Raw genomic sequence first — 11,519 nt, forward strand, 5'->3', positions numbered from 1 at the left:
CTAATGTACAGCCATTTTTTAAAAATATATATTTTATTGATTTTTACAGAGAGAAAGGGAGAGGGATAGAGAGTTAGAAACATCGATCAGCTGCCTCCTGCACATCAACTATGGGGATGTGCCCGCAACCAAGGTACATGCCCTTGACCGGAATCAAACCTGGAACCTTTCAGTCCACAGGCCAACGCTCTTTCCCCTGAGCCAAACTGGTTAGGGCTGTACAGCCATTTTTATATGCATTCTTCTCCAATAGGGATACCTATTTTGTTTTATTTTATGTTGTTCCTAGGAAAATCTCAATATAGCTGAGCCAAGAGATAATTTTTAAAAACATTATTTTAACATTTTTATTGAAGTCAACACCCATGCAGAAAACTGCAGAAAACATACATGTGTGGCTTAACAACTTTTTTAAAAAAATTGAATTTATTGAGGTGACATTGCTTAATAGGATCATATAGGTTTCAGGTGTGGATTTCTGTTACACGATCTGTATATTGCACTGTGTGCCCGCTACCCAAAGTCAAATCATGCACCATCATCATATATTAGGCTCCCTTCACCCCACCCCACACCCTTTGATCTGGCAACCACTGCACTGCTGTTTGTGTTCATGAGTTTCAGATTTATATCCCACATATGAGTGAAATCATATGGTTGTTAGTTCTTCTGCCTGACTTATTTCACTTAGCACAATATTCTCAAGATTCATGCATGTCATCACAAATGGCAGTATTTCATTTTTTTATGGCTGAGTAGTGTTCCATTGTGTATATGTACCAGATCTTCTTTATTCAATCCTCGATCACAGGACACATTGGCTATCTCTATGATTTGCCTACGGTGAGTAACGTTGCAATAATATAGGGATGCATACATGTTTTCGAGTTTTTTGGGTATATACCTAGGAGAAGGATTGCTGGGTCATATGGCAGCTCTGGTCTTAATTTTTTGAGGAACTGCCATACTGTTTTCCATAGTGTCTGTACCAGTATACATTCCCACCAGCAGTGAATGAGGTTTCCCTTTCTCCACAACCTCTCCAGCACTTGTTATTAATTATCTTGTTGGTAATAGCCATTCTAAAAGGTGTGAGGTGACATCTCATTGTAATTTTGATTTGCATTTCTCTAATTGCTAGTGAAGTTGAACATATTTTCATATATCGTTGGCTGTTTGTATGTTTTCTTGGAAGAGGTGTCCGTTCAGATCCCCTGCCCATTTATTAATTGGGTTGTTTTTTTTGTTTGGTGTTGAGTTTTATGAGTGTTTTTTTTAATATATCTTAGATATTAAAACTTTGTTGGAGTTATTGTTTGCAAATATCTCCCATTTGGTTGGCTACCTCTTTGTTTTGTTTTTTTTGTTTTGTTTTGTTTTGTTTTTTTTTCCTGTGCAGAAGCTTTTTAGTTTAACGTAGTCCCATTCATTTATTTTTACATTTACTTCATAGCCTTTGGGGTCAAGTTCATAAAATGTTCTCTATGACCACGGTCCATAAGTTTGATACCTATGTTTTCTTCTATGTAACTTATTGGTTCAGATCTTATATTTAGGTATGTGATCCATTTTAAATTAATTTTTGAACATGGGGACAAACTATAATCCAGTTTCATTCTTTTGCATGTGACGTCCAGTTTTCCCAGACCATTTATTGAAGAGAGCAATGCATTAATTATTACAAATATATTTATTTGAAAGTAATTTTTGCAATGACTCACTCATATTCATTGAAAGGTTTCAATAATAAAGTGATATAGTCATTTAAGTTTTGATAACATCTGCTGAAAAAAAACTTCAGTTTCTGATAGTTTCTTGATCATAGGATCAGATCAGTAGTTACTATTTAAGCTTTTGAACTTGTTTCTTGTCATCAAATCATATGACCAAATTTACACGGTGTTTGTTTCAGTATTCAGTAACTCTTTATCATGTTTACTGTTTATAATGTTAACTTGATGAATAGATATAGGCACTGGTGTGTATTTTATTTGATTGTTCATAATGTGTAATTGTTTTCATAAATTTATTTATAATTATTTCTTTTAGTTGTGGAAATCTGAGTTACTTTTGAACTTTCAAGTATAGTTTATATATATGAAATTTGTAGCAAATAAATGAATTTAGTAATTTTTTTAAATTTTCTTCTTCTTTAGGGATTACCATCATTGCATCTGGTAAGTCTGACTCCTTGACAGTTCAAAGAAATTGTCATCACTGTAGGTACCGATGTTTCTGGAAGAGAATATTGTGTTATAACTGTCTTAGATATACTGTTAAAAGGCTGTGTTCATGGATGCCAAACAGAAAACAGGTAAATGTATTTCGTGATTATGTTTTGCGGACACCATTAAGTGTTTGGTATGTTTCTAAGTACTATTCCCAACCATGTTCTTGTTCCAAAGTAATATTAAGAAAACTTCAAATCATTGGGCCACGCAATCAAGTATTATTATATGCCTATTGTTTTAATTCTAGGGGCCGAAGAATGACAAGAAAAGATAGTTATTAATACAGGTTCTATCCTCAAGTATTTTACAATTAATCAGAGATGACTTCTTGTTTTTTTTAATCTTTATTGTTGAAAGTATTACGTATGTCCCCTTTCCCCTCCACTGACTCCTTCAAGAAATTACTTCTTGACCATTTCTAGATTTCTGTCTTACCCTTAAATAAAACAAAGAGTGCTACCTTTGATTATATGTTCTTCCTTTTCCCTTCTCTATGAGTGATTGAAAGCAAAATTATTTTTTAAAAAAATATTCTGTTGCTTTAGTCATGAGGCCAAAAACAACTGTGTTGCAATTTATTTTTGCATTGGTCCAGTCCTTTATTTTATCCATAAATATATTATTTAATGTTATATATTAACAATAAGATTAATAAACTTCCAAAGATACTAAGAGAAATGTTTAAGAAGCAATAGTTAAATTTGCATACTGATAAGTAACATTCAATAGAAAATACACTCTTATAAAAAAGTGTATATTTTAAAATTATGTCCTAATAATCTGGAGTCTTCTGTCTTATGTATGTATGAATTAGCCAAGGGGACTATAAAGCTGAAAACAGGTATTGTGAAATTGTTTTTAAAAAAATTATTTATGACAGTTCTTTTATATTTTGAATAAATGTCTCCTAAAGTTTAAAACTAAAAGATTTGTTTTAAAAGATTCTGTTAGAATTCAATTTGTTCATTTTATATTTTAAATAAAAATAAAATGTATTATAAATGAATATTTCATGATTTCATGTTGACAACAGTGATATGTTTAATAGATGAGGTATTTTTCACCTGCTCACTATTGTTCAATAAAGATTTGAAATGCTTATTATTTTCTCTTGAAATTCTTAAAATATATATTATGTGATTTTCCAGAAAGCTTTTTTTAGAGTTAGTTGTAATTCTAAATTATCCTCAAAAATAAAGAGGAATTTCTTCTCTTTTAAATCAGACATATAGTAATATTTTTATTTGTGATTCTATACTTGTAAAATATAGACCTGAAAATTCTTTTTTATTAGAGTGGCATTTTTTTTAAATCACTGTTTTCTTATTTTTCAATTGCAGTTGACATATAATATTATATTAGTTTCAGGTATACAACCAGTAATTAGATATTATATAACTTACTAAGTTATCACCTTGATAAATCTAGTACTCGTCTGACAACATGCATAGTTATTACAATATTATTGACTTTACTGACTATTCTGTAACTACCAATTTATACTATTCAATCACTTCACCTTTTTATCCATTTCTCCAAACCCTCCCCCTCCCATCTAGCAACTATCAAAATGTTCTCTGTATCTATGAGTCTGTTTCTCTTCTGCTTGTTCATTTGTTTAGTTGGGTTTTTTTTAGATTCTATATATAAGTGAAATCATATGGCATTCATCTTCATTTGATTTATTTCACTCAGCACAATGGCAAGATTTCATTCTTTTATATGGCTAAGTCATATCCCACTTCTTTAGTTATTCATCTATTGATGGACACTTAGTTTGCTTACACATCTTGGCTATTGTAAATAATGCTTTAATGAACACAGGGATGTATATGTCTTCTTCATTTAGTATTTTGGGTTTCTTTGGATAAATATCCAGACATGGAATTACTGGGTCTTTCTTTGTTTTTTTTTGTTATATAGCCTATGTTTTAAAATCTATTTTGCCTAATATAATTATTGCTACCCCAGATTTTTTGTTTGTTTCCATTTTTATAAAATATTTTTTCTATCCCTTTACTTTCAGTCTGTCTGCATCATAAGGATCTTGTTTTGTTATTCATTCAGTATTCATATGTCTTTTATTGGAGCATTTAAACCATTTGCATTTAAAGTAATTGTTGATAGATATGTATTTATTGCCATTTTAGTCTTTATATTTTTATCTTTTTTCTTCTTAAAGAAAACCCTTTAAGATTTCTTGTAATATGGGTTTGGTGGTGGGGAACTCCTTTAGCTTGTTCTTGTTTGGGAAACTCATTATATATCCTTCAATTCTAAATGGTTACTTTACTGGGTAGCGTAATCTTATCAGTAGGTCCTTGCTTTTCATCACTTAGAATATTTCTTGCCAATATCTTTTGGCCTTAAAGTTTCTGTTGAGTAATCAGCTGACAGTATCATAGGAGTGACCTTGTAGATAACTAACTGCTTTTCTCTTGCTGCTTTTAAGATTCTCTCTTTGTCCCTAACCTTTTGCATTTTATAGCTGTACTAGAGGCTCAGTGCACGAGATTTGTGCACTGGTGTGTGTGTGTTGCAGGGGGTGTCCCCTCAACCCAGCCTGTGTTCTCTCAGGAACCCTTGGGGGATGTCCACCTGTTGGCTTAGACCCGCTCCCCCAAGGAGTCCTTAGCACTGCCGTGGAGGCAGGAGAGGCTTCCACCATTACCACTGCGCTCACCAGCCGTGAGCCCGGCTTCTGGCTGAGCAGAGCTCCCCCTGTGGGAGTGCACTGACCACCAAGGGACAGCTCCTGCATTAAGCATTCACCCCCTGGTGGTCAGTGCACATCATAGTGACTGGTTGTTCTGCCATTCAGTCGATTGCATATTAGGGTTTTATTATATAGGATAATATTCCATTGTGTAAATGTACCACAGCTTTTTTATCCACTCATCTACTTATGGGCACTTGAGTTGTTTCCAGATATTAGCTATTGTAAGTAGTGCTGTTATGAACATAGGTGTATATATATTCTTTCGGATTGGTGTTTCTGGTTTCATAGGCTATATTCCTAGGAGTGGGATCACTGGGTCAAAGTAGAGTTCCATTGTTAATTTTTGGAGAAAACTCCATACTGTTTTCCGCAGTGGCTGCACCAGTCTGCATTCCCACCAGCAGTGTACTAGGGTTCCCTTTTTATTGTGTCTTTACGCCTTTCTACGCATGACAAACTTAAATCCCATTATAAAGTGACTTCAATTATCTACTTGTTATTCAAACTTAAGAAGTCAGATAGTCATATAACTTTTCAGTGATCTTTTTGGTCTGGAAAGGAAAGTGTGTGGATTTTTCTTAACATTTTTAAAGAAGTACAGAGGCACAGAAAATCCAGTGATAATAGCAAGATGTTGCTGAGTAAGGTGTGTTGAAACCTGACTTATAAATCTGAAAATTTAAGGTTTACTGAAGCATATTCTTTTCTCTTCTGCAAAAGTCTCTTTCCAGTATGACTTCACTTTTCCACAATTTCAGTCCCTTTATTCTGTTACATTAAATGAGATTAAAAGCAAGAACTGAATCTATCTACAACTTTCTTATATTTTAGAGCATAAGGAATACATTTCTACTTTATTAGATGTAAGTTGGACCTTTTGAAGTGACTGGGTGAACCCATATTTCTTCAGAAAAGGAGACTAGTATCATTTCATTAACACAAGATCTTGTAGGTAGAATTCTGATTTGGATTTTTCAAAACTAAAGATGATACTCTGTATATTGCTTCCATTTGTTCATCTGCAAAAAAATAATGTCATTTTATACAATTTAATAAATATTTATAAGCACTTTCTACTCTTTTCCAAGCGCTGTGCTAGTTATTGGAGCTGATCAAATGAGGTAACAGGTGGCAAACTGCTTTGCAACATTTTAAACAGTGTAAAAATATTTCTACTTCCAGGGACATTACTGAAACACTACCTTTTCTTGGAGAAAGTCATTTTTAAAGTTAGGTAATTTTTCTACCTCAGAGCTCTTCAATTAATGACTAGGAACACTGGAATCACAATCATAATTTTATTAATAATCCATAGTTTCATTTATCCCAAGTTGCATAAATATTAAATTGATTCAGATTCACCTTTGGGATAGTTTTCTGTAGGTACCAAGCAGATTTTAACATCATAAATTATTGACATTATACTTAAATTTTTTTCCTTCTTTCTAATTTGTGAGATAATACTCCATTGTCAATTTATGAAGCAATCATTTATGTAGATTTGTTTCTCAAACCTCTGTATTTTGCTCTGGTTTTTTGTTAAGCCATCAACCTTCACATAATTTCTTCAAGAATTACATATATGTACTAATTCGAGTTCTAGAAATAGGCTTTTACTTCCATCATCTAGCTATTTTGGATCACTCTTAAATTTCTATATTCATTTATCATTCAAATTGAAAATGGAGGTTTTTGCTACATTTGAAAATAATGGGGTTAATGAAATGCGGTGAAGGGGGGGAAAAACCCTCAAAAAATGTTGAGGAGCCATGATGTATTTTATGAAAATGATATAGTGCTAGGGCATAAGTTAAAGAAATTGACTGAGTAAAGTACTATACAAACTTACCTGTGCTGGAAATAGCTGTTGTTTCTTTTGTCTTGTTTGTTTTTTAAATAATTTGTCCACATGGCAGTGCAATTGTCTGATATCTATATATAGTTGATGTGGAACCAGATACACTCATTAGATACATTAGCTTCAGTTTGCTTTTCTAGTATCATCTCTACTTTCCTTTGTAGTACAGGTCAGAAGAGTAGAGTTCAAGGACATTGGAGGGTGGAGTGGGGAGGAAATGCATATATGAAAGATCAATGGTCAAATCATTTAAGTTAAGCATGATGGGGTTAAAATACTTATAATCTCAAACCTATCAAACTAATTTTATTTCATCATTATAATACTTTATTTTTAATACTTTATTTCTTTTTTCTTTGAAAGAAAACAGAGCAAAGGGTAAATAATACGCAATTTTTACTCTCAAATTTGTAACATATAGAAGTCATATGCCAAACCATAATTTCTGTCTTCTATATTTTCTTTAATTTGCCTCATAATATCCTTATGAAATTACACTGTATATATAATTGCTTATGTGTCTATTAACTGTGTTACCATATTTTTCCCCTCTCAAGGACTTACTGTTGGTGCAATAATTATTGCTATCATAAGTCTAACCAAAATTTTCGGGGACTATGGAAGATCAGGGTGAGCAGAAATTCTGATGGCTTAAAACATTTGCTCTTAGCTTCTTTCCGGTAAAACTTGATATTTTATCATGAATAGATAATTTTCCTCACTTAATTGTCTTTTTAGACATGCTATCTCTTTATCCCTTTTGTCTAGAATCCCTAACTTACATAAGCAGACTTCGTGTCTTTTTTAAAAATGTCTCAATATATTGAAAAACATTAACAACATTTCAAAGGAAAATGGTTTGAAAGCCAAAGTCTCACTTTGCAGTCTATTAATCAATTTACCCTTAGTATAATTTATGGTAGCATATGTGTGTTGCACAAAACCAAAGAAATCTAGGGGCGAAAAAGCCAACCTCTAACATATTGTTAAATTGCCTGTAATTAGGCCTGTCTTTGAGTTGCATTTATTGATGCATGCCAGTCTAGCCAAAGAGGACAGGCTCTGGCATCTGACTGCGTGGTTCCATGCTGTGTGTCTGCTGTTCATGTGCCGTGTCACTGTAAGCAACTTAACCTCTCCGTGCCTCAGTTTTCTCATCTGTAAAATGGAAGAAATAGAAAACATACCTTATGGGATTGTAGTAAGGATCAAATGAGTTTCCACCTGTAAAGAAGTTAACCATCACTTGGCATATAGGAGGCTTTCAGATGGTACAATAGTAACACATAGGGGAAAAAACAGTCTGATTTGAAACATCTGATTTGCCTTGAACATTCATATATTAAGTCTATTGCCATGGTTGGCTCTGGCATTTTCTGCAGACAAACAGAAGATTACTTAAATTGACCCTCTTCTGGCCCTCTGGGCAGAGGAAACAGCATGCACAAAGGCATGTCTGAGAAACAGAAGGCTTTTATCTCATTCATCCTTATAAACACGCATGACACCTTAAAAACATAAAAATAAATAAATAAATTGACCCTCTTCTGTTATCTTGTAGATTTTATTGTTCAGAAAACTAATTATGGAGTTCATATAAACTCTTGAGTCATTTCTATACTTCCCCCATTTTCATTAATTAATTAAGAACAACTATATTTATGCTGTTACTAAATTGCCCATCTTAATTCTTTGACGGATGTGAGCTATCTACTTTTTGTCCCACTTAACACTTTCCTTTCTCCTTAAATTAACAAATATTGTTAAGTAGTATAGTTAAGCCTATTATAAGTATGAACATTCTTTAAATCACTAAATTGTTCAGTATTTTAGCCAAATACTAGACCATTAGGTCCTGGATTTTTAAAATAGATTTTCCTGTTAATAAAGTGGTCTTGAGGCTATAATACTACATGTCGTAAAATACAATGTTCTCTTCAGATTTTGCAGGAACTTTTTAAGAATGGGCTTTAAGGCCCAGCCCAAAACAAGTCTAAGTCATTAAAATAGTTGATCATGCAGATGCCCCAGCAAAACTACTCTGGAATAAAAGTAAACCACCCACCTTATGCTCTTCCTTACATTTGTTCCACCTCTTCTGTTGGGTTGCAGTGGTTCTCAACCTCCCTAATGCCGCGACCCTTTAATACAGTTCCTCATGTTGTGGTGACCCCCAACCATAAAATTATTGTCGTTGCTACTTCATAACTGTCATTTTGCTACTGGTATGAATCGTCATGTAAATATCTGCTATGCAGGATGTATTTTCATTGTTACAAATGGAACCTAATTAAAGCATAGTGATTAATCACAAAAACAATATGTAATTATATATGTGTTTTCCGATGGTCTTAGGCGACCCCCGTGAAAGGGTCGTTCGACCCCCAGAGGGGTTGCGACCCACAGGTTGAGAACCGCTGGAGAGCATTCCCAGTTTACCTTCCAAAGCCAGTGCTTTGGGGCTCTGCAGACGAGATAGGTGGAAAGTGGTGAGTTTACAAGTTGCTAGCTCTTAGCTGTCATCAGTTTCTTTACTTTGGCAAAGTAATCGGCCATGATATTTTTGATTGGATGAAAAGTGTGGAACCACTGAAGGAGGGAATATTCGTTTCCCTAATTCCTCTATTTCCAAATAAGAGGAAATTCAGGCAAAAACCCCTAAGAAAGAATTTGCCTTTTTTTTTTTTTATGTGCCCTGTAATAACACTCCACTTGCCTTATTGGAGAAGTAAAAGCTGTTGAGAGTAAGAGCTAAGTTTATTCATTCCTGGTTATTCTCCTAATTCATATCACTTTTAAAACTTTCATACCTATTTATTTAAAAATTGGATCTTCATGAAGACGGGGCAAAGAGTTCATGAGTCTGAAGGTGCTAGTGGACCTTCACCTGATGATCTCTGTGTTTGCCTATGAAAGGTTTTCCGATGGTCTTAGGCGACCCCTGTGAAAGGGTAGTTCGACCCAACACTTTTAGAAGTGTTGGGTTTGTACGATACATTCCAGCTCAAAAGGATGTGGCTGTAAGCAATTGCTGGTACTACTTTTTGATTCAGGTTAGAATTATATAATTCAATTAGTGTTTTCCCTCTCTACTGTTCAGCTCTTATTACATCCAGGAGAACAACAAAGCACTCAATGTTATGTTTCATAATTTAACAGAGACTGGTGATGACTCAGAAGTATGGCCTTCTGGTAAATTATAAAAGGTATCTAGTTCTATAAAATCACATTTCTTGCAAAATGTCCATCAATACTGTTGTCTCAGGGTGTGTTTGGTGCTGTTCAAAGATAATAGAGGCTTTCACCTCTATTATTGTTGGGACTCTTTCTCTTTTTGTGAAGGATTGACTAACATTACTAACATTGCATCTCTCATTAGTATGACATGTCATCAGCTCTTGACACTTCCGCAATATGCTCATCATCTCATTCTGTGTTTTGCACTCAGTGTATTGTAATGATTTGATGCTAGCAATGACATAAATATTTTGGGGGGAAAAAACAAAAGGTTGATACATTAGGTCTACAAATAAGAATGCCTTTATTCTAACTATTTGTATCATGAGATGATTGGCTTATATTGTATTTGTTTCTCTTTTTTTGCTTGGTGGCTTTCAGAGTCTCCAGTGTTTAGGAAATATTAAAATTTGATGTACGGTATATTTTATAAGTCCTATTTATGGATCTTATAAGATATCTCTTTTATGTTGTCACAGGAAATGGTTACACAAAAATAACTTCATGTTAACGTATTTGTGAAACTTTCTAGGTGTCTTTTTCTTGGATGAAACTTTCCTCTATTTCGCTGAGGTTGTCTATACTGTATAATTTTGCATTGTTTGACATCCCAAATTAGCCAATTAATTCTTCTTCATGCTTTATCATATCATAACTTAACATTGCATGTTTATCACCAATAAGTCAAATTACTTTGATTTTAACTTTTTATTTTTAACTTTCAGGACACACATTTATGACATTAACAGTTTTGCTTATGATGCTGGTAGCCATTGGCTACCTGACTTAGCCAAAGAAGAGATAAGAAGAAAGTGCATACAAGTACACAGAATATTCTAGTTTTTATATGTTTCTGGAAGCATGGACACAATATATGCAGTAGTGTTCTTCATCTTGCACATTATCAGTGTCTTTCGTGTGCATAAGAATGTCAATAAAGCTAGAAGAAAAGACTCTGTCCTGGAATCGCATTCTCAACATTTCTAAGCCTCTTGAAAATAGGACAACTCACAAGACTGAGAGTGCTTACGTTTCTAAAAGTGTAGAGATTTGTGAGCATGAAGAAAAGGAAATGTTATTTTTTCCCATTAGATTTGTAATGTTATTTTTACTTACAAAAATATATAAAAAATTAAATACATTAATTGGATATTGAAAACAAATGAAAAAAAATATTGCCCAGTCTCTTGAGGACAATTGCCAAAGAGAGATGAACCACATTATAAAGTGGCCCTTCTTGACTCTAAGGCATTTTTATCTTTCCTTATTCCACTAAAATGAGTTTGAATGGGTTGGCAAATGTTTTAAATGAAAAACATGTTAATGACTCAGAGTGTCAAGTTTCTTGGATTTAGTTGGTGGCAAAGAAGAAGTATAGAAGGAAGAAATAATTATTTCTTTGCCACATAAGTGCAGATAATTAACAAGAATTTAGCTCCTTACTTTTAAGATGGATTAGTGACAATTTTAATTT

The 11,519-nt window shown here is 33.5% G+C and overlaps 1 protein-coding gene across 20 annotated transcripts in view; it reads left to right on the forward strand.

The window, feature by feature from the left end:
* CD55 (CD55 molecule (Cromer blood group)) overlaps positions 1-10,999 on the forward strand; it is a 141,679-nt gene extending 130,680 nt beyond the window's left edge. For 6 of the 20 annotated variants that reach the window (XM_036344776.1, XM_036344773.1, XM_036344774.1 and 3 more), the window contains one exon: positions 2,157-3,332. In XM_036344776.1, coding sequence (XP_036200669.1) covers positions 2,157-2,512 — 356 coding nt within the window. In that variant the 3' untranslated portion in view covers positions 2,513-3,332. Of the gene's footprint in view, positions 1-2,156; positions 3,333-7,365; positions 7,439-9,908; positions 10,015-10,770 lie in introns of those variants that run through there. The other 14 variants (XM_036344784.1, XM_036344788.1, XM_036344777.1 and 11 more) reach the window with 7 other exon arrangements.
* Positions 11,000-11,519: the final 520 nt, after the last annotated feature.

Source organism: Myotis myotis, unplaced genomic scaffold, assembly GCF_014108235.1.
Source record: "Myotis myotis isolate mMyoMyo1 unplaced genomic scaffold, mMyoMyo1.p scaffold_m19_p_18, whole genome shotgun sequence".
Taxonomy (NCBI): domain Eukaryota; kingdom Metazoa; phylum Chordata; class Mammalia; order Chiroptera; family Vespertilionidae; genus Myotis; species Myotis myotis.